At 44.9% G+C, this 24,181-nt stretch overlaps 2 protein-coding genes and 1 long non-coding RNA gene across 3 annotated transcripts in view; 2 read left to right on the forward strand and 1 right to left on the reverse strand.

The window, feature by feature from the left end:
• The window catches only part of LARP4B (La ribonucleoprotein domain family member 4B), a 116,117-nt gene extending 95,835 nt beyond the window's left edge, over positions 1-20,282 (reverse strand). Inside the window, exon 1 of the mRNA XM_025396035.1 lies at positions 20,166-20,282. The gene's annotated coding sequence lies outside the window, so the exon portion shown is untranslated. The remainder of the gene's footprint in view (positions 1-20,165) is intronic.
• LOC112631246 (tubulin-folding cofactor B-like) lies at positions 8,245-9,180 on the forward strand. Its single transcript, XM_025396036.1, is given in 3 exon segments — positions 8,245-8,380; positions 8,383-8,931; positions 8,985-9,180. Coding segments are annotated over 3 exon segments (723 nt in total). The 3' UTR covers positions 9,023-9,180.
• A 635-nt stretch (positions 20,283-20,917) lies between the features above and the next one.
• The window catches only part of LOC112632182, a 16,303-nt gene continuing 13,039 nt past the window's right edge, over positions 20,918-24,181 (forward strand). Inside the window, exon 1 of the long non-coding RNA XR_003121273.1 lies at positions 20,918-21,006. This is a non-coding gene — a long non-coding RNA (uncharacterized LOC112632182). The remainder of the gene's footprint in view (positions 21,007-24,181) is intronic.

Raw genomic sequence — 24,181 nt, forward strand, 5'->3', positions numbered from 1 at the left:
TTTAGCTAGCTATCCTGAACCTCTTTACAAAAGAAACTGACATCTCTAAGGGCATCTCCCTTCCTGTACTCAAGCCACTATAAACTTTTACAATGAAAAAAACATTGGCTTAAGGTTCACAGAGCAAACCTTACCTTTGTTTAATGTTTTTCCCTGGCAATTCCTGACTATCCCTTTTTGATTCAACATATAATAGTGTTTAGATCTAAGTTCTCTGCCTTTGGGATGTAAGTTTTCACCTGAGAGTCATGTCTTCGGAAGTGAAAATTTAGGGTTGCCTAGCAATCTGAGTTGTTTAGGGTAATGGAACAGATAATTAAGAGACTGATAGTCTAAAAGGGGGGAATTATTTTCACTAGCAAATGAAAAAATCTTATAAAACTATAAGATCTGCTTCTGTTAGTGCATCTGCATGTTTTTACTTTTATGTATCATGTATATGTAATATTTCACTACGAAAGTATATGAAAGACCTCTAATCAACCAGCTTAAAGAAAACACAAGTGCTTAAATCAAATATTTTATCAGATAAATAGAAACTCAAAAGTCTTTTAGTTCATGACTTGGGTAAATCTTTGGTAAATAAAGATTAGTTTGTTGGTTTAATGAAAGGAGCTGTGTCTTCTCATCAGCAAATATTCATTTAACTCTAGGGTTTCACAGGCTGTAGAAAGGATTAACAAAGAAATAACTTGAGATGATGGCTAGCTTTGTTTAATGAACTATTCAAGCAGAATAACTGTTAAGAATGAATAAATTAGGGCCAGGTGCAGTGGCTCACACTTGTAATCCCATCACTTTGGGAGGCAGAGGCAGGTGAATCACTTGAGGTCAGGAATTCGAGAACAGCCGGGCCAATACAGTGAAACCCGTCTCTACTAAAAATACAAAAATTAGCTGGGCATGGCGGCACGCGCCTGTAGTCCCAGCTATCTGGGAGGCTGAGGTGGGAGGATCACTTGAACCCAGGAGGCGGACGTTGCAGTGAGCTGAGATCAAGCCACTGCACTCCAGCCTGGGTGACAGAGCAAGGCTGCGTCTCAAAAAAATAAATAAATAAATAAATTAGATGAATGTAAATTAGATATTTATAAACAAACTTTTCATAGTTTCACAAACCTTTTTCAAAAATTTAATTTAGGCCGGGCGCGGTGGCTCAAGCCTGTAATCCCAGCACTTTGGGAGGCCGAGACGGGCGGATCACGAGGTCAGGAGATCGAGACCATCCTGGCGAACACGGTGAAACCCCGTCTCTACTAAAAATTACAAAAAACTAGCCGGGCGAGGTGGCGGGCGCCTGTGGTCCCAGCTACTTGGGAGGCTGAGGCAGGAGAATGGCGTAAGCCCGGGAGGCGGAGCTTGCAGTGAGCCGAGATCGCGCCACTGCACTCCAGCCTGGGCAACAGAGCGAGACTCCGTCTCAAAAAAAAAAAAAAAAAAAATTTAATTTAAAAGCCATGTTATGTTAATTAGCAGATAATCATAAAATACCTATGTCATTTATAGGATACAGAAAAGTTAAATATATTTAGGTCTCTTATAAACAAAAATTGAGGAAATACTAAGAAATTGTTTTCATGTGGTATAAAACAGTTCAAAATTACTTCCTGGGTTTTTCACTGGAAATCTGAGTTACTGAGAGGTAAACTGTAGTTAATATACGTAATTAAAACTATTAGGTGTAAGAAACAATTTTATATACAGAGTATATTTTAAAAGATGTAAGGAAAGTTGAAAAGAGAAAGTAATTGTTTTTCCCTTTTACACAAGAGATTTTTGCATGGTCAAATGATAAGGGGGAAAGGAAATTAAGTTTTTCTCTTAAGGTAAAATGCCAGCATAAAAAAGAAAGGTAGGTTGTAATGAGCTGAGACTATGCCACTGCACTCCAGCCTGGACTACAGAGGGAGACTCAGCCAAAAAAAAAAAAAAAAAAAAAAAAAATCACATCAGGCGTGGTGGCTCACACCTGTAATCCCAGCACTTTGGGAGGCCAAGGTGGGTGGATCACAAGGTCAGGAGTTCAAGACCAGCCTGACCAACATAGTGTCTCTGTTAAAAATACAAAAATTAGCTGGACATAGCAGCGTGTGTCTGTAATCCCAGCTACTCAGGAGGCTGAGGCAAAAGAATTGCTTGAACCGGGACCCAGAAGGCGGACGTTGCAGTGAGCCGAGATCATGCCACTGCACTCTCCAGCCTGGGCTATGGAGGTAGACTCGCTGCTCCCTCGCAAAAAAAAAAAAAAAAAAAGAGGTATAGGTCAAAACCAGCTTAAGCAAGTTGTAGAACCTTTGCAGAAGATTAATCTTGTGAAAAAAATATTGCGTATAATCAAGCTGGCTAAATTAGAAGAGATTTAATTTTGCTAAAACTGAACATTACTATACAACATACACTAATGCAGGGCCAGAGACTGGGCCCCTGTGTCAGAACAGCAGACTTTTCCTGGAGCACTGGTCTGCTCTTTAATAAAAAATTTAAGTTGTCGTAAAAAGTTTATGGAAATTTTACCTTGCATGGTCCAAGCTGATTGAGATCTGATGGACAGCTCCATTAAAATAGCTTTATATTTAGGAGGCTGAGACGGAAGGATCACTTGAGCCCATGAGTTTGAGGCTGCAGTGAGCTATGATCACACCACTACACTCCAGCCTGGGCAACAGAGCAGACCATCTCCAGAAAAAAAAATAAACAAATAAAGGCTGATGCAAAGGTAAAATTTATTTTTCTCTTTTGAACAAGATGTTCATATAATATTAATGATGATAACAAAAGACTTTTGTTCACCTTTTGAATAAGCTGCAAAACAAGAAAAAGATTCTGTTGATCTCATGCTGTCTTTGTCAGGTCATTTGATTGCTTAGAAAACTGAGTATCAAAAAAGAGTAAAGGTTTTTGCATTTTTGGCCGGGCGCGGTGGCTCACACCTATAATCCCAGCACTCTGGGAGGCCAAGGCGGGGGATCACGAGGTCAGGAGATTGAGACCATCCTGGCGAACACGGTGAAACCCCATCTCTACTGAAAATACAAAAAATTAGCCGGGCGCGGTGGCAGGCGCCTGCAGTCCCAGCTACTCGGGAGGCTGAGGCAGGAGAATGGCGTGAACCCGGGAGGCGGAGGTTGCAGTGAGCCGAGATCGCACTACTGCATTCCAGCCTGGGCAACAGAGCGAGACTCCGCCTCAAAAAGAAAAAAAAAAGGTTTTTGTTTTCTGAAATCTTTCAATTATCTGGCTAAATAACTAGTATTTTACAGCAACCTGTGATCCTATTTTGAACAAGAGTTTTAAACCTTTAATGTTTCACATATTTCCCAAAATCAACTTTCAAATTCTAAAATTAAGTCTTTTCCAAAAGGAATCCCCTGAAAGTCTGAGAGAGACCTATTAGGCTTAATTTGTATGTTAAAATTGTATGTGAAGCTTTGTCAAATAAGAAATGGTGTTTAACTTTGGGTTATATTTGAGTGCATGTTATTAATATGTGTTCCAAAATTACATGAGATTTCTGAAACCCTGATGTGTCTTGGTATGTCAGACATAATTATGGTTAATTATGTTAAATTGTTGTATGCCACAAAAATAATGAAATTTCTTGTAAATTGTGTCTTTAACTGTAGCTACTCTAAGTCTTTTGGCATCCGCAGATAACTATTGCTCTACTTTGACTCTTCTCAAAAAGCAGTTTACACTTGGCTACGGTCAAAATTTTGCTTTTTCTTCAAGTGAATTCATAGAAAATAATTCTTTTTTTTTAAGAGACAAGGTCTCAGCCAGTCGCGGTGGCTCACGCCTGTAATCCCATCACTTTGGGAGGCCAAAGCAGGCAGATCACCTGAGGTCGGGAGTTCGAGACCAGCCTGACCAACATGGAGAAACCCCATCTCTACTAAAAATACAAAATTAGCCAGGCATGGTGGCACATGCCTGTAATCCCAGATACTTGGGAGGCCACGGCAGGAGAATCACTTGAACCTAGGAGGTAGAGGTTGCGGTGAGCTGAGATCATGCCATGGCACTCCAGCCTGGGCAACAACAGTGAAACTCTGTCTCAAAAAAATAAAGAAAGAAAGAGACAAGGTCTCGCTGTGCTGTACAGGCTAGAGTGCAGGCACCTTCTAACTCACTACAACCTCCAACTCCTGGACTTCTGTGGTCCTCCCACCTCAGCCTCACTAGAAGCACACGCCACCACACCTGGCTACTTTTTCAATTTTTTGTAGAATGGGTGTCTTGCTATGTTGGCCAGGGTGGTCTTGAACTCAAGGCCTCAAGCAATCCTCACTTCTTGGCCTCCTAAAGTGCTGAGATTATAGCCATGAGCCACTATGCCTTGTGGTAAGTACTCTTGAATACAAGTTTCTGATAATTTTGGAGATCATATCATTGGACTAAGTAAAAACTTTCAGAACTCTAATAAACTGTTGGGTTCATGAAGATTGCTAACTCTGTATATCAAGCAGAATAAAACTTAATTACATAGGACTGAAATTACAGATAACTGAAATGATTTTTACGACATTTTGTTCGAAACATTGCTGATTCTTTTCTTTTCATGTTTTGTTTTCCCAAGTCAAGGAAGCTTTTTCTTTCATTTATAGCTTGTAGCAAATGGGTAAAACATAACTTTATGAGCAAAACTGAAACATTGGCCTTTCTACCTGATTTCTCCAAAATGCGTAAACTAGTCATGAGTATCCTTATTTTATGACAGTCTAATTATATGCGTTTTAAGCTCCATAAAAACCAGTTTATTGTAACAGGACACAATTGAAGACACCGGCTATTCTACCGACGCTCTTGACTGGAACGGTGTATTTTAAAGTATGACCAGACTGGTTTAAAGAACTGAGGTTGACTATGTAGAGCCAATAAGAAGCCTGTTGGAAAGACCAGCCTGGTACCTTGTTTACACAGCTCCTTTACAAGGTTCCTGATGTAGAGCAGTAAAAGAATCTTACTTTCTGAAATGCCCAGGAACCTCAAGATATTTTGTGACCTCAAGAAGAGAGGAAGTCACCCAATTCATGTATTACCAACATAGTCCTTGGCTTGGCTTCCTAGCCTTGAGGGTTTAGAGTTGAATCCAAAATTCCTTATGAAAGTTCCAGCAAAGATAACAAAGAAACTATATGGCCAATCATTATTCTTGTTGTATTTTATGCAAATAATCAGCCCAAGGACAATACTAAAACTTATTCTGCAAGTAAGCTGGTCCTCCTAAGATTTACATCTTTGGTAAAAATGGGGACTAGAGAGAGGAAAAATTATGCTTCCCAAGAAAACTACAGTACCCATGTTATTAGATTCCAGCCTTGACCATTGTGTGTGTGTGTTTGAGTTTTTATTGTTTTCCTACAATTTGGACTGAATCCCCAATGTAACAGGATTTTTACTATGTATCTTATTGTTTTACCTCTAAGAAAACCAAAAGCATGAAATTCAAAGACTACAGAAGATTTAACAAGCAACGACAGTTACACAAATCAGTGACTTGACTGAGGACTGAGAATGAACCTTCCCAGCACCGTCATACATCATTCCATCATAAAAATCCACTTGTAACTGCTGCTAATCAGAATGTGTATACATACACACACACATATACATACACACACATATACATATACATATACATATACTCAGAGCAACTTGGTCTATGCTCCTGGGTTGCAATCATCAAGCTTGGCCCAAATAAACTCTTTACTCAGCTTCTTCATTTTAGGTCAACACTAACATTACAAAGAAAGTTTCAGACAGGCCAGGGATGATGGCACATGCCTGTAATTCCACTGCTTTTGAAGGCCAAGGCAGGAGGATTGCTTGAGCCCAGGAGTTTGAGACCAGCCTGTGCAACAAGACAAAAACCCATCTCTACAAAAAAATACAAAAATTAGCCAGGTGTGTGGCATGTGCCTGTAGTCCCAGCTACTCGGGAGGCTAAGGAGGGAGGACCGCTTGAGACTGGGAGGTCAAGGCCGCAATAAGCCAAGATCACGCCACTGCACTCCAGCCTGGGCAACAGAGTGAGACCATCTCAAAAAAAAAAAAAAAGTTTCAGGCAAACTATAAGAATCAGCCACTGAAAACTGCCATCAGTTCCAATGATTCTGAATTACTGCTCAGAAAGGTAGTTAACTTTTCTCGATCTTGTAGTGTAGGACATCTCTAGCTTCAAAGATAACCACGATGAAAATTACTATTAATACTTTCTGTTTAACAGTAATTATTAAACTATTAAATATTTAAACAATTAAGTTATTAAACTATTAAATACAGGGCCTGTATCTCTGATGCTGAACTATGATGTGTGACTTAAGCCCCCAAATATATCATGTTATTTGGATCCAAGGTGCTGCACAGAACGCTGACCCTTTCTAAGAGTTGGGTATTACTTGCAATAGGCTTATAAGCAAGAAGCTAGAAAGATCCCATTTTCTGTTCTTCCTGTATTGGATGATGTAAAGCAAACTGTCACCAAGACTCAGTTTCCCAAACAGTAAAACAAGTGTTCTGTCTGAAGAATAAATGGGGGGAAAAAAAGGCAGGGGGCTTTCAATCCTCTGAATCACAAGTCCAATACATTGTTGAGGGTGGGAGTTGTTGCAATTTGCAGTAGTTTCTTAAGAATGTAAGAAAGCTGTGTGAAAGATCCTGACACACACCACAGTTGCCTGAGGACAGTAAACCAAAGGCCAGGAGAGCTCACAGCAAGTCACATTATCTCTAGTGTGAGTTCCTCTACACAAAGGTGACAGGTATGGACACAGGTGTTGAAGTTGGATCCGAGCCTGCACACAGACTCCTGTGTTAACAGCGTGGACGTTAAAATTAACAACTCTCTCTGAATGCTTTAGGAAGAAAACCATTCAATTTACATGAGTTTGTCTTAGACTATTTCTCAAAGATGAACTGTAAGCTGCAGTCTGATTACATGATACAAACTGGAGCTTGTTAACTAGAACACCAATTAGCACCTCCCTATTTGGATTAAGGTTAATGGATTATCTAAAATGACAAAACAATTTTCCTGGAGTAAATATATTTCAATCTTTTAAAGAGCACAGTCTAATAACTGCTTTAAAAATCTACCTCAAAAAGTTAAAACACTTATTTAAATTATCTAACATATATATCTAATATAACAATGCTTTCACCAATTTCTTTTGATATACTACAGCTCAGGGTACGCCTTAATAGCGACCACAGTGAACTCTGCAATTACAGCGCAAAGGGATGCTGGACTTAAAGAGGAGACTCGTTACAGTCCTACTTTCGTCACCAACTAGCCAGCTGTATCTCTAATTAATTTTACCTCACGGGCTTCAGTTTCTGAGTCTGTAGAGATCTAAAATCCTAAGACTGCAACTGCAATATTACACTGTTTTTCTGACAGTTATTTTCACAAACAAGTTACAAAATCTCAGTTGACAAAATAACATAGAACAAAACTCAAAGTCTTAGAATATAAACGTCCTACTTCGAAAGTACTATTTAATTCACACCTAACGTATGAATTAAGAATTAATCGGGCCAGGCACAGTGGCTCAGGCCTGTAATCCCAGCACTTTAGGAGGCCAAGGCAGGCAGATCACTTGAGGCCAGGAGTTGGAGACCAGCCTGGCCAATATGGAGAAACCCTGTCTCTACTAAAACTATAAAAATAAGCTGGGCATGGTGGCGTGCCTGTAGTCCTGGCTACTCTGGAGGTTGAAGCACGAGAATCACTTTAACCCAGGAGGTGACGACTGCAGTGAGCCCAGATACAGCCACTGCACTTCAGCCTGGGGGAGAGAGTGAGACTCTGTCTCAAAAAAAAAAAAGAATTAAAAAGAATTAAAGGTTCCTTCAGTCTTGTAATTCCAGACTGATAACAATGGAACTGATAAAAAGAAAATATTCCATGCAACTGGGTTAAGGCTGATTAAATGTTATGTTCACTATTATTATTATTAAACATTTCATAAACATATGCTTTACAATAAATTTACCTAACCACACGTCCCAACATCAAATTGAAAACTGGAAGTTAAGGGTCAGGCACGGTGGCTCACGCCTGGAATCCCAGCACTTTGAGAGGCCAAGGCAGGTGGATCACCTGAGGTCGGGAGTTCGAGACCAGCCTGACCAACATGGAGAAACCCTGTCTCTACTAAAAATACAAAACTAGGATAGCCCAGCATTGGCGGCGGTGGCAGTTGCGGAGAGACCACACTGCAGGCTGCGGCAGGGCACGGCAAGATGGAGGTGACGGGGGTGTCAGCACCCATGGTGACCGTTTTCATCAGCAGCTCCCTCAACACCTTCCGCTCAGAGAAGCAGTACAGCCGCAGCCTCACCATGGCTGAGTTTAAGTGTAAACTGGAGTTGCTGGTGGGCATCCTGCTTCCTGCATGGAACTGGAGCTGTATGGAGTTGACGACAAGTTCTACAGCAAGCTGGATCAAGAGGATGCGCTGCTGGGCTCCTACCCTGTAGATGACAGCCGCCGCATCCACCTCATTGACCACAGCGGTGCCCGCCTTGGTGAGTATGAGGATGTGTCCTGGGTGGAGAAGTACACGATCTCACAAGAAGCCTGCGACCAGAGGCAAGACATGGTTTGCTTCTTCCTGAAGCGCAGCAAGCTTGGCCACTACAACGAGGAGGAGCGGGCTCAGCAGGAGGCCGAGGCCGCCCAGCGCCTCGCCGAAGAGAAGACCCAGGCCAGCTCCATCCCCGTGGGCAGCCGCTGTGAGGTGTGGGCGGCGGGACACCGGGGTACCATCATGTATGTAGGTCTCACAGATTTCAAGCCTGGTTACTGGATTGGTGTCCGCTATGATGAGCCACTGGGGAAAAACGATGGCAGTGTGAATGGGAAACGCTACTTCGAATGCCAGGCCAAGTATGGCGCCTTTGTCAAGCCAGCAGTCGTGACGGGCGGGGGGGGGGGGGGCCGTCCCGGGGGGGGGCGGGGGGGGGGGGGGGGGGGGGGGGACACTTCCCGGAGGAGGACTACGGGTTGGACGAGATATGACACCCAAGGAATTCCACTGCTCCACCTCCTAACTCGGCCACTGACTGCCCCTCCTGTGTGTGCCCATGGCCCTTTTCTCCTGACCCCATTTTAATTTTATTCATTTTTTCCTCTGCCATTGGTTTTTGACACTCATGAATTAAATTCACTAAAAACCCGGAAAAAAAAAATACAAAACTAGCTGGGTGTGGGGGCACATGCCTATAATTCCAGCTACTCAGGAGGCCAGGACAGGAGAATCGCTTGAACCCAGGAGGCAGAGGTTGCAGTGAGCCAAGATCACATCACTGCACTCCAGCCTGGGCAACAAGAGCGAAACTCCAGCTCCAAAAAAAAAAGAAAGAAAGAAAGAAAGAAAGAAAGAAAGAAAGAAAGAAACTGGAAGTTAATGATCCAGCATTTATTTGCCTTACTCATATAATTATCTAATATAATTTGTGGCCATATGATGATTTTGGGAAAACATCTAATCTTTAGCGATTTATGTTGAGCTGTAACTCCATGTGATTTCATGAAAAACCTATTCTCAATAACAGACTAAAACTACCACCTCTTTCTTTCCCATAAGGTTGGCAGGGGGCGGTGGTGGAGGGGGGACTACCACAGTGACCAACACACTTTCAAAATTCTGAACTTATAGGAAATAGCATGCCAAGAGTCTGTGTGGCCTTGCCTGAAAGACAATAAAACTTGTGGTCACTCAGAATCCCGAGGCACACTGCAAACGTTTACTCTTCACTGGAATTTTGCCAGGTCATGGAGATTTTTAAGTGCCTCAATGCTTCTACAGTTTATTTGGCAGTTCTACGTCCCACTTCCAGTCCTTTCAGGCTTAGGTTTAACTCTCCTTACTGAGCCCTAAAGAATGATGATTTCAGCAGAAGAGATTCAATTCATCAGTGTATAGAAAAAAATGGGAAAGTTGTGAAAAACTGAAAAGGTCATGTGCACAAAAGCAACACTGGTAATGCTGCTTCCCATATTCATTCTTTGGTCTTCACTGACAGTGTGAAGAAGCAACTATTGCTGATTTATCAGTTACTCATTTTCACAATAGTCAGTACTTCAAGTCAGCGGTACCCAACTTTTTTTGATACCAGGGACTGACTGGTTTCATGCAAGACAATTTTTCCACAGACAGAGCGGAGGGGTCAGGGGGTGCGGGGTGGTGAGGAGGATGCTTTCAAGATGAAACTGCTCCACCTCAGATCATCAGGCATTAGATTCTCATAAGGAGCATGCAACCTAGATCCCTTGCATGTGCAGTGCACAACAGGATTTGCGCTCCTACGAGAATCTAGTCAACTGCTCATCTGAGAGGAGGTGAGCTCAGGCAGTAATGCTCACTCACCCTGCTGCTCACTCACCCTGCTGCTCACTCACCCTGCTGCTTGCTGCTCACTCACCCTGCTGCTTACCTCCTGCTGTACAGCCCAATTCCTAACAGGCCATGACGGCTATGGGTCCACAGACTGGGAGTTAGCGACCCCTGCTCCAAGTGACCCACTGAAAGGCAATCTGGACTAGCAATCTAGCCTGGTAACAACTGTCACTGGAGCAAGGTACAGGGGCTCACACTCACATTCCCAGCAACTTGGGAGGCTGAGGTTGGAGGATCACTTGAGGCCAGGAGATTGAGGCCAGCCTGAGTAACATGGCAAGACCTCATGTATCAAAAAATTATTATTTAAATAGCCAGGAGAATCACTGGAGCTCAGAAATTGGAGGCTGCAGTGAGCAATGGTCATGCCATTGCACTCCACTCCTGCAGCCTGGGCAACAGAGTGAGACCTCATCTCTTAAATAAATAAATATCAAGTATCACTGGAGGTATGAATATCAACCACAGAGGAATATGGAACATAGAACTTAAAATGATGCCAGGCAGACCGGGCGCAGTGGCTCACACCTGTAATCCCAGCACTTTGGGAGGCCAAGGCAGGCGTATCGCTTGAGGTCAGGAGATCGAGACCACCCTGGCTAACACGGTAAAACCCCATCTCTACTAAAAATACAAAGAAATTAGCCGGGTGTGGTGGCAGGCACCTGCGGTCCCAGCTACTCAGGAGGCTGAGGCAGGAGAATGGCGTGAACCCAGGAGGCAGAGTTTCCAGTGAGCGGAGACTGCGCCACTGCACTCCAGACTGGGCGACACAGAGAGACTGCCTCAAAAAAAAAAAAAAAAAAAAAAAAAAAAAAAATCATGCCAAACAAAAGTTCACCCAAAAAGACTTTCACAGTAAGCTACCGTATTTACAGTACTCAAGAAACACTAAATGCCAACCAGTGTTCTATCAATGGTTTGAATGTTTTTAACCCCCTAAAAGCACAAGAGACAATGCTTTCATCCTTTCAAATGTCTAGATTTTTAGAAGGTAACATCCCATAGGGACTTCAAGTCTACTTTTAAAGTCAGGACTGAATGGTTAAAGCAATGAACTGGAAATCCATTGGGGTTTCCCAGCACAGATCTGAATCCTACCAACTACGGCGTCTTTTCGTTTGCAAAGGTGATTCACTGACCCCTCCCACAGACAGAGAGCCTGGTATTACTTCTCAGGAAGAAGTGAGACTGCTCCCCAACCGGACTAAACTTTCCTTCTTTACAGACCCAGTAAAAACAAACAAACAAACAAAAAAAACTGTACATGCCTCCCAAAGGTTACTGGTATTCTCTGACTGATAAGGCAAAAATTACACAGACGATAATCTCAGCAATGAAATACAAGTATATAATCAACAAAGAGAAAGAAAAAGAATGTTCAGAAAAGCACGAAGCCTTTAAAGAAAATTTTGAAGGACTTGGTGTTTTAAAAAAGAGAATGTTTAACATGTTAACAGATAATAATCACTGAAGCAATTTGTAAATCTATACCAAATTGATCACTAGGTTTTTATCTCTGTATTTTGAGCACTGACAATAAAAACAAAGCTCTCTGAAATGTGAAAACAAAATGTTCTCATTTTTCAGAGACATTCTTAAAAAAGGAATGTTAATAAGTTTGAAATTATCTGAAATAACAAATATATTTTAAACAACTGGCAAATATTAGCAAATTTAAGACATATTTTCTAAACAATTTTTAAAGCATTTTTAAGCCAGGTGCAATGGCTCACATCTGTAAGCCCAACACTCTGGGACTGCTTGAACCCAGGAATTCGAGACCTGCCACCTCTACAAAAAAAAAAAAAAAAAATTTTTTTTTAATTAGCCAGGCGTGGTGACATGCACCCATGGGTCCCAGCTACTCGGGAGGCTGAGGCGGCAAGATCGCTCAAGCCCAGGTCGAGGCTGCAGAGAGCTGTGAGCATGCCACTGGACTCTAGCCTGGGTGACACAAACTGTCTCAAAAAAAAAAATAAAATATTTTTAAACATACATGATTATATGTAATACAAATTAAAGGGATTTTAAGGAAGCTGGCTGGTCTCATTTAGACTGGGGCTTGGCCTTTTCAACTATGAAGATGTATGAAGGTGTACACAAGAAAAAAGAGGTTCCCTACCTTGCCGCCTAGTAACACCCACCATATGACCACTTCCTGCTTCCACACCACTCTCTACAAAGCAGAATCATTTAAAAAAGACAATTCTATGATATAAAACCCTTCAACTGCTTCCCACTGGTCTTAGGATAAAGGGCAAAATAATCAACCTATATGGGACCTCCCAAGCTCTGTAAAATAAAACTCTCCACCTGCTTCCCAGCTGTGTCCTCTTCCTTCAGCCTTGTTCACACTAGTTCCTTCAAAGCACTCTGCACCTTCCCACCTGGGGCACTACACAGGTAATTCTCTCTGCTGACCTCTCACTCCATCACCATCCCTCCAATCTCAGTGCCACCATCGCGTCCTCAGGGAAGCCGCCTGATACCTCCCCCCAAGGCCGGATCTTAGTGCACTGCACTTTCCTATTGGATTATGTGATTGTCCACCTGTCTCAATGGACAGCAAACTCCAAAAGAGATGGCAATCTATCCCTGTTGTTGATACTGGGATTTACTCATCAACTATTTAGTGCAAGCTACATACCAGATATTGTTCTAAGGCCTAGGTTCATACTGAGGAGCAAAATATAAATCTTGATCTCGTAAGAGTTTACATTCAAGTACGAGAAGATGGGCCATAGTAGCCGAAATAGCTCAGTTGGGAGAGCATTAGACTGGAGAAGATGGGCCATAAATAAAATAAGTAAATTATATGGCATGTTATAGTGTCATAAATACTATGAAGAATAATACATCAAGGAGCGGAGACATGGAGAGTGCAGGGCAGGATACACCCTAACACATGTAACTGTTGTAGCAGACTATCCAAAGCAGCATGGAGCTGAGAGCCAGTCACTTCCAAAGGCCAGTCTCTACGGCTTTACATAGAACAATGCACTTTCCTATTCCTGCTGGATGACGGGCCTCACAGAAAAATCCTGTTGCCTTTCATCTTTGCATCCCTAGTGCTCAACTGGTCAGAATACTTGCCACAGGAAGAAAATGAACCCTTTTCTTACCTCTCAGTGGCCCTCCTTTATTCCAGGCCCTGTAGCAAGACTTAACAGAAAATTAAAAATGGAAAAACCTCCACTAAGTTTAAAAGATACATTTTCAATATTGCAATTGTTTTATTTTGGGTTAACGCGATGTTTTTATTTTAAAGCAAAATAAAGGTAAGAAATTCTATGGCTATCAAAAAGGGGGCGTTTACTTTATTTTATTTATTTATTTATTTATTTTTTGAGACAGAGCCTCACTCTGTCGCCCAGGCTGGAGTGCAGTGGCGTGATCTCAGGTCACTGCAACCTCTGCCTCCTGGGTTCAAGCAATTCTCCCGCCTCAGCCTCCCAAGTAGCTGGGATTACGAGCACGCACCACCACGCCTGGCTAATTTTTGTATTTTTAGTAGAGACGAGGTTTCACCATGTTAGCCAAGCTGGTCTCGAACTCCTAACCTCAGGTGATCCACCTGCCTCGGCCTCCCAGAGTGCTGGGATTACAGGCATGAATCAAAGCGCCCAGCCGTGCCAGGCGCGGTGGCTCACGCCTACTAAAAATACAAAATTAGCTGGGCGTGGTGGCACATGCCTATAATCCCAGCTACCAGGGAGGCTGAGGCATGAGAATTGCTTGAACCTGGGAGGCAGAGGTTACAGTGAGCCGAGATCGTGCCATTGCACTCCAGCCTGGGCAACAAGACTGAAACTCCATCTCAAAAAAAAAAAAAAACAAAAAAAAATGCACGCCCAGCCGAAAGAGGGCACATTTTTAAAGACTGAGAAACAGTATAATTTAAAGGTCATGTGGTTAAATCACCCTATCTGAAAATACTTTATGTACTGTATGTAGCTATGAAAAGTCAGTTAAAAATTTGTAAATATAGCTTTTATACTCTATAAGATCCTTTCTAATGTATTCTTTTTGAGTAAAGATTTTCCTATTTGTTTACAGAAAGGTACAAGTATACAATCAGCAAACAATTTCTCTGGAACACAGGTGGGAGATGGCTTTAAGCATTCTTATCTCTTTACTTGAATTAATTTCATTAAACATCCACAGTTTACCAGGCCCTGGGCTGGGCAGAGTTGACAAGCATAAAAAGAGAATCTCACTCACAAGGAGCTTACATTAATTATGTGCTAACTAACACAAGGGTACACTTACGTTGCTACAGAAACAGAGAAGCATAACCTCAGAACTTAAGGCAAAGCAGCCTGGAGGAATCCTAAAATATCTTTTTAAGGATGGGTTAAGGAGCTAAGTAAATATTTTAAAATTTTTTTAAAAGGAGGTGGACATTCAATTTCAGGCAAAGAATCTACCAACAGCAATGGCTACAACATTTGCAACACCAAGGTAAGAGAGGGAGGTGTGATCCTGACTAAAAGGCGGGGCAGGGCAGAGAAGGAAAACGCAGAAGTGGAAGCACACACAGGGCGAGGCCTAGGGCAGTCCTGGAGAGTTTCTGAAGAGGCCAGCCATCAGGCTATGCCACACTCTGGCTACAGTGTGACTAAAATGATTTGTGTAAATACAAGAGTATTTTATCAGGCAAATTCATGCACATCAGACTTCATATGGACATTTTCAGCAAAGATCAAGTCTCATCTCTATGATTATCACACTCAACCTAAAAATTAAGTAGTACGCTTTCAAATTTGTGTCAAACACGGCCAGGCGCACTGGCTCACGCCTGTAATCCCAGCACTCTGGGAGGCCATGGCAATTGGGTCACTTGAGGTCAGGAGTTCAAGACTAGCCTGGCCAACATGGTGAAACCCCATTTGTACTAAAAATACAAAAATTAGCCAGGCATGGTGGCACGCACCTGTATGTAGTCCCAGCTACTCAGGAGGCTGAGGCAGGGGAATCCCTTAAACCAGGGAGGCAGAGTTTGCAGTGAGCCGTGATCATGCCAGTGCACTCCAGCCTGGGCAACAGAACAAGATTCAGTCTCAAAAAAAAAAATTGTGTTAAACATGAAATACTTTGAATATTACAACATACTCCATGGTCTAGGTCTCCTAACCGGGGCAATGGGGCTGATGGGAAAGAAGATGTAAAACCAGCAGCATCACTGAACTGCATATCCTTTATGGTTGAAATCGGAGCCATGACAGCTTCACCAGAAAAACCGTGAGAAGACAAAGTTTATAAAGGCATTGAAGGGACAAAAGGTATTAAGGTATGGGGTGGGGGGGGCAGTGAGAAAGAGAAGGGAAGGAAACACAGCTGAGTTAATAACCTTCCCTGTTCCTAAGGAAGGCATTTACACAGGAAAAACAAAGCATTCGAATGTTAGGGGAAAGAACTTTCAAGTTGGAATTTATCCTCCTTCTTTTGAGAACCTAGCAGTTTTCTACCTTACAATTCCATGATCTAAAAAAGGAATTCATTTACTAATCAAAATAACTCCAGAAGCATAGTAGTTACAAAGATATCAACAAGCATAAGAGCAAAAAGTTTAAACTGAACTAAACTCAGGCCTGATGAGGTTAACTCTGAGTGCCTCATTTACTTCGTACTCTAAAATAAGCTTTTACAGAAAAAGGAGAACTCTTCACATCAATAAAGTTCTACAAAAAAGCATAAGCAAGCGAACCCTTATAGCAGTGTCTGTTTTTAACAAGGTATTTCCCAAAAACATGACTTCAGCGTTTATGTCTTCTCCCCATTGGAAAAAGGTTGTTTTGAGAATTTTGTATAAGAAATTACAAGAATATACTCCAAGATTTTTGTGTAACTTATCAATCTGAAAAGAATATCCCTAAATCTGACAGAATCTATAAGAGTACTGCATGCATGACAAAAACATATTTAAAACTTGTACCTCTGGCCGGGTGCCATGGCTCACGCCTGTAATCCCAGCACTTTGGGAGGTTGAAGTGTGCGGATCACCTGAGGTCAGGAGTTCAAGACCAGCCTGGCCAACATGGTGAAACCCCATCTTTGCTAAAAATACAAAAAAAAAACTAGACAGGTGTGGTGGCGGGCACCTGTAATCCCAGCTACTCGGAAGGCTGAGGCAGGAGAATCACTTGAACCCAAGGGACAGAGGTTGCAGTGAGCCGAGAATGAGAACGCGCCATTGCACTCCAGCTTGGGCGACAAGAGTGAAACTCTGCCTCAGGAAAGAAGAAAAAAAAAAAAACTTGTACTTTTAACACTAGGATAAAAACAAATGGAATTGATGGTAACATATCTATATAGCTTTTTTACAACCTCAAAAGACCATAACATAGACAACACGTTACTAAAACTGGAAAACCCAGATTATAATCCTAGTTATCACTATTTTGATGGAAAATATGAATTTTAACATCACAATGAAATAACAGTGAAAGGAGTTTGTCAGCCACTCCTTGGCTGGTAACATCTACCACAGCCTATCACTACAAAAACTTGCAAATCTATGTAGAGTAGCTGCAGCTACCTGAAGGCACTGTTCATTGTAAACACCATTAACAATTTGATGTCCCAATTTGCATGTTTTGGGGGTGGGGGGAGACAAGGTCTCACTGTTGTCCAGGATGGAGTGCAGTCGCAGGATCATGGCTCACTGCAGCCTCAACCTCCCAGGCCCAAGCGATCCTCCCACTTCAGCTTCCCCAGTAGCTGGGTCTACAGGTGTGACTCACCATGCCTGGCTAATTTTTTGTTTGGTAGAGATGAGGTCTCTCTCTGTTGTCCAGGCTGGTGAACTCCTGGGCTCCTAAACTCATGTAGGCCTCCCAAAGTGCTGGGATTACAGGCATGATGAGCCACCTCGCCCAGCCTGCACGTATTTTAGAACTACATTTTAAGATAATGTGAAGACTGCTTCACAAAAACAGCTTAAATATATACTTGTCAAAACTTGTGCTTACTTATGGAAATTGCATTAAATTCAATAAATTCTTTAAATCTCACTTTTAAACAGGGCAATCTTCCCGAACATTAAATCAAATTACATTTCTCCCTGAATTTGCTGCCACTTAATTTCAGCTACTCTTCTACAGAACTGTACCTATGTTATCTTTTTTTCTCTCTGGTTCCTACTCAAAAACAGTAGAACTGCTTTCTCCAAATACGCATTCTGTGCTCAGAATCTGTTTTCTCTGCCCAGATACATGTAAACAAGCAAAAAAACAAAAAATAAAAAAAAAAAAAAAAAAACTTTCTGCTAATAAATTGACAGCTAGAAAGTAGAATATTTTAAAAATTCAATAAGCTGGGCGCAGTGGCTCACTCCTGTAATCCCAACTCTTTGAGAGGCTGAGGCAGGTGGATCACTTGAGGCCAGGAGTTCGAGACCAGCCTGGGCAACATGGTGAAACCCTGTCTCTATTAAAAATACAAAAATTAGCCGGGTGGGGTGGCACGTGCCTGTAGTCCCAGCTATTAGGGAGGCTGAGGCAGGAGAATAACTTGAAGACCTAGGAAGTAGAGGCTGCAGTGAGTTGAGATCGTGTCACTGCACTCCATCCTGGGTGACAGAGCAAGACTCCATAGGGGTGGGGGGGAGGAAATCAGTAATAGTAAAAATAGCAAAAACAGTCAACATTTTCATGTTTGTGTTAAAACAGTCCTAAGAAAATTATATTATCATCATGTCCCTGTTACAGTTGAGAAAATGTAGGCAACACGAGGGTAACTTCTAATGAATAAGCCATGCCTTTGTTTCATGTAAATAACTCAACTCAACTCACACTAACTTTTCAAAATACAGGATAAAATTTCTAACCAATGCAAGTTTCAAAGTAAAGTATATAAATTAAATTCATGGTTAAATAATAAGCTTGTTAATCTGATGCCTTTCGGAACGCATTTCACTTAGCAAACCTCTATTAAGCTATTTCTTATATGGTTTGATTACAAAACTGCCTTTCAGCATATTAAATACAAGGAGAAAAAAACTGAAAAGCCACAACCATTTCAACTTCTGTAAATTACCCTGACTGTAATGAGGGGCGCCAGGCAGGTTGGGGAAGTATGGAAATTGCACACTGCACACACCACCTGACCACTAAGGAAAAAGAGGACACCACTCTTCCCCACTGTGGTCGTCACAAACTACAACTCAGCACCTATTTCAAGTGCATTTAAATATTCAAACAACTGAAACTAAGAGAAAAAAACTTTCGAAAGGGAAAATAACTTGTCTGTCTCCTTCAATGTTCACCTTGGAGTTGCTCTTATCTCTAGAAAAATGCCTCACGCATACTGTTTATACTTACAAACTCCACTGCCCTGTCAAGGAAAACCTTCCTGTTTTCTCAGTTATCCAAAACTTTAAACTTCCAATTTACTATTAAGACAAGTTATTGGGCACCCACTTATTCGAGAATCAAACGAAAGCCAGATAGGAGGTAGTTTTCTACAGGCAGCTTTCTCAAGTTTCATCTCAGCCAAGTTTTAAGACAGTTTTAGGTAAAAATAGGGGGAAAAACAAGATGACATTCGCATGAAGTTTCGATGCACAACGGCACTGAGGCGGAATGACTCTTAACGTTCCCAAGCGCACCCTGAGAGGCAGGTGCAGCAGCTTTCCGACGGCTCCTCTGCCGCCTGTGTATCCCAGCCCCAAGACCAACACCGGCAATCTTCACATCCGACTTTATTTTTTTAACTCCTTCAGATCTACCTCCGCTCAAGTCTATCAAGAGGAAAACAAGAGCGTTCCAAACACACACCGAGCAACAGGATCCCAACTTCCTGGTTCTAAAGGAATGCGATGCCCTGATGACCCGTCCCGCCCCGCACCCGCACGGCCGCCTAACCGGGCTCCGGCGGAACCGAGGGGCGAGCAGCGAGGCTGGCGCCGCACTGCGGGTGCCGGCGCCCGCCGGGCCTGGGGGCGCTCGCGGCCCGCGACCCCGGCCCCGCCCAGGCCCTGCCCGACCCCAGTCCCTGCCGGCCTTGGCCCGGACCCAGCCCTGACCCTGGCCCGGTCTTCGGGGCACCCAGCTCCGTCGACTCCCGCCTCGCCTCAGCGGGTCCTCCTCAGCCCCGTCCCCGGCCTTCCCCTGCCCTGGCCCTGGCCCTCTTCAGCCCGTTTTTCCCTGCCCCGGCCCCGGTCCTCCTCAGCCCCGGCTTTCCCCAGCCCCGGCCCCGGCCCCAGTCCTCCTCAGCCCCGGCCCTTCCCGTGCCCTAGCCCCGGTGCTCAGCCCGGCCCCGGCCTTCCCCTGCCCCGGCACCGGCCCAAGGCCCGGCCCTGCCCGCCGCGGCCGCGTCCTCCGGGAAGATGGCGGCGCAGTGACAGGCGGCGCGGCGCGGGTCCGAGCTGGGCCGGGAGGGACCGCCCGCCGCGACCCAGGGTGCCTCACCTGTCAGCGCCGCCGCCCCGCCCGACCGGCCGCCCGCGGGCTCCTCGCCTCAGCCCCGGGACCCGGCGGCCGCGCCACACGCGGGGACGGCGAGGAGAGAGACGGCAGGGAGAGGCGGCGCGGCCGGGCCGGGCCGGAGGTAGGGGAGAGGGCGAGGGCGGGCGCGGGCTGGCGGCGGCGGCGGCGGATTCTTCCCCTTTCGGGCCCGAAAATGTCTCAACCCCGGGACTCCAGATCCCCAACGCTCCTTCCCGTTCGCATGAGAACACACAGCTCCCACTTCCGGGACCCTGCGGAAGTCCCGCCCCCGCGCGGACCCGCGCTCCGCGCCCTGCCCTCTCGCACTCACCCCCCGGTCCCGCGGACTGGCGCTCAGCACCCGGGAGAGCCTCACGTCATGGCGTTGCGGCGAGCTGATTGGGCGCACCCGACGTCCGGCCCGCCCCGCCGCCTTCTTGGTCTCTCCGCGCGTACACCCTGCTCGCGGCCTTGCGATTGGCGCGTGCGCGCACATCGCCCCGCCCCGCGCACGCAGCGCGTTCCGCCCCGTCCGCCGTACCCGGCGCCGCCAGAGCGCCTGACGCTGCGGGGCCGTTCGGGCCCTGACTTCCGGAGGGTTGGGCCCTGACTTCCGGAGGGCTGGGCTCTGGTGGTCCGCACCGCGTGCGCCAGTTAAAGACTCCTGTCTGCCGCCCAGGACGGACGGTGACCCAGCCCTAGCCCATCCCCAGACCCTGGACCCAGACCTGGACTCTGCCCCGAACCTCACCCCCGGGACCCAGGCCCCGGCCCTGCCCCGAACTCCCACCCCACACCCGGGACCAAGGTCCCGGCCCTGCCCCGAACTCCCACCCCACACCCGGGACCCAGGCCCCGGCGCTTCCCCGAACTCCCACCCCACACCTGGAATCAAGGTCCCAGTCCTGCCCCGAACTCCCCACCCCGCACCCGGGACCCAGGCCCCGGCCCTGCCCCGAACCACCAACCCACACCCGGGACCAAGGCCCCAGCACCACGTTTCCCAGAGGCGCTGGGGTCGGGCCCACGTGGGAACGAGTCAGATGCTCTTGGTAGCTCAGGGAGGCGTTCACACTCCTGTCATTTGCTTGAGGATGGTGACGACTCCGAACTATAGCAGTATGCTTTACCTACCCCGATCAATTTTATGGAAGAAAAGGAAACCAAACAAAGTATGTTGCATTTCCCTTAAGCTTGCTGCCTGATTTCCTGGTTTTTGCTCTGATTGGCTACACATACACATATATCAATTATTCCAAATTTTAGGTTTGTTCCCCCATTAAAAAGGCTTTTCAGGGATACCATATTCATGGTTAACTGTGTACCTGTGCTTACAACTGCTTTTTTAATTTTGGTTTTTGATACGGGTCTTGCTCTATGCAGGTCTGCACTATGAGCTTGGAGTGCGGTCCCGGGCCCCCAAAATCTGGGATTACAGATGGGAGCCACTGTACCCAGCCTGTGCTTATAATTTTTCCTACTCAGTGTTCAAATGCTGACAATTCTACATTTTGGAAGAAAGCCTCTCCGACTTCCCATAGTGGGTAGACTTTATTGACATCAAGGTTGGTTGCCTTCTTTGTGAAACCTTGTTGCATCCTAGCTGTAAGGAAATTTGCAAGTTAAATAATTATACTCATAGCAATGTTTTTAAAGAACATTTAACCACATAAGACAGATTTCCTTTAATATTAAAAGCATGTACATATTTCAGAAAACTTGCTTACCTGGACAACGTGCCGTGCCCAGTAGGCGATAGTGTCCTTGCTTAGGTGTGTGGTTGCTTTACCTCCACGGATAACCTACAGGAGTTTACTCTTGCTCTTGATTCCTAACATTGCTAGGCCCATTGATGTGGTATAAGTCTAGGAATTCTGCCCCAAAATTGGTAGGTTAAACTTTTTTTTTTTTGAGACTGACTCTTCCCTCTGTCAGTCACCCAGGCTGGAGTGCAGTGGCACAATCTCGGCTCACTGCAACCTCTGCCTCCTGGGTTCAAGCAATTCTCCTGCCTCAGCCTCCCGAGTAGCTGGGACTACAGCCACGTGCCACCACGCCCGGCTAAATTTTTGTATTTTTAGTAGAGACGGATGGTCTTGATCTCCTGACCTTGTGATCCGCCTGCCTTGGCCTCTGAAAGTGCTGGGATTACAGGCATGAGTCACCGTTTCCAGTTGGTAGGTTAAACTTCTATCTTTTTTGTCTATGTCTACATTCCAGCAGACATGTATGTCTTATCTGTTACAAAAGAAAGTAATGGATGGGTTCAGTGGCTTATGCCTGTAATCCCAGCAATTTAGGAGGCCAAGGCGGGCAGATCGCCCAAGGCCAGGAGTTTAAGACCAGCCTGGGCAATGTGTCGAAGTCCCATTTCTTAAAAAAAAATTATAAAAAATTAGCCAGGCATGGTGGTGCATGGCTGTGGTTCCAGCTACTCGGGAGGCTGAGGTGGGAGGATCTCTTGAGGTGGAGGCTGCAGTGAGCTGTGATTGTGCCACTGCATTCCAACCTGGGTGACAGAGCGAGAGCCTGTCTCAAAAAAGAAAAAGAAAAAAACTGAAACTAAAAGAATTACATCTCTTATTTTCTCTTCGTATTGTGTAATCCTTTCCAACAATCAAAACTAGGCCTTTTGTTCCCTCATGGTCTTCTTTTTTTGAAACCTGTGTTTGAGAAGAAACATCCATTTTCACCTTGAGATGTGAGGTTATAACATGAAATACATTTTCGTGGCATTTCTACTTAGACAAGATCAATTTTTTTAAACGTTAGCATAAATTTCTCAAACCATGGTCAGATCTCCCTCATTTCCCATGTCAAGCGGTTACAAATTCTGTCAATCCTACCTAAAAGCTCTTTCCTTCTCCCCCTCCGCTCAGTGGTTTTGCCTGTTGTTACCGCTCACCTGGTTAGCATCGCAGTTGGTCTCTGCTACAGTCCATTACTCACAGTGCCAACACACGTTTCCTTAAAAAGCCTCATCACCATCCTCCTGCAATGCGACCTTCACCGGCTCCCTGTTGCCTGCCCAGGAGGATAAAGTCCAATTTCTCCTGCGGAAGGAAGACCCTTGACACGCTAGTCCCGGCCTGTCTTCAGCCCAGTCCCTTATATTTCCTTTCCTGCCTTATCCTAAGACACCCTTACCTTGCAATCACACTCATTTTCCGAGCATTTTTAAAGGTACTGAGGGAGTTGAGAGTCTACACTTGAATAAAATACAGACTTTACACTCCAGACTGCACAGTTGACAGGTAAGTCCACAGTTCGTAGTGTGGACAGTCCTATACAAAGAAATGGAAAGGTGCCTCAGCTCCAGACACTGTGCTGCTCTGGAAGTCGAGGGTGGCATTCTTTTGGAGCCTGAGCACTTGGGTCCTAATGGGTGTGAGTCCCCTGGCCTCAAATGTGCCTCCTCTACTTCAGTGTCTGCTTCTGTGAGAATCTCGCTTATTTTTCAAGTTACAGCCCAAATGTCAACCATTAAAGTCTTTTAGGCAGTTGGTTTTCCTTCTGGGCCCTATTGTTAGCACTCTGTTTGTAGCTCTGTTGAGCTTCATCACATCATACAATTTTCAGCTGACACTACTGTCATCCCAAAGAAATGGTCAGGCCCCAAGGGCAGAGGCAGCGAGGGCAGTGATCTTGGAACAAAATCTCTACCGAACAAATACAGCAAGTGTATTTCTCTAGCAAAGGCCTACATTTCAGCTGGTATCTGAGAACATTCTTTTCTTTGTCTGGGGGGGGTGTCTCCCTCTGTCGTCCAGGCTGGAGTGCAGTGGTGCAATCTTGGCTCACTGCAGCCTGCGCCTACCAAGTTCAAGTGATTCTCCTGCCTCAGCCTCCCGAGTAGCTGGGATTACAGGGATACACCATGATGCCGGGCTAATTTTTGTTTTCTTTTTTTTTTTTTTTTTTTTGGTAGAGACAGGGTTTTACCATGTTGGTCAGGCTGGTCTCGAACTCCTGACCTCAAGTGATCTACCTGCCTTGGCTTCCCAAAAATGCTGGGATTACAGGTGAACATTTTCTTTTATCCCCAAGCATTTCCTGTGAAAGAATAAACACCACTTCTCCATTGTGTAGCCACACTGCTCAAAAATTTATTTCTAATGGTTTAGGACTATTCCTTTGCCCATTGGTTAAACAAATATTCACTGAGTAGCTACTGAGTCTCAGGGACTGCTAATGCTGCAATGACCAGGGCAGCATCATAGATGAGAAGCAGGTAACCAGGGATGGAGGGGGAGGGGGAGGGATGGAGGGTGAGGGTGAGGGATGGAGGGGGAGGTGAGGGATGGAGGGTGAGGTGAGGGATGGAGGGGGAGGGGGAGGGATGGAGGG

This window comes from Theropithecus gelada, chromosome 9 (genome assembly GCF_003255815.1).
Source record: "Theropithecus gelada isolate Dixy chromosome 9, Tgel_1.0, whole genome shotgun sequence".
Lineage (NCBI taxonomy): Eukaryota > Metazoa > Chordata > Mammalia > Primates > Cercopithecidae > Theropithecus > Theropithecus gelada.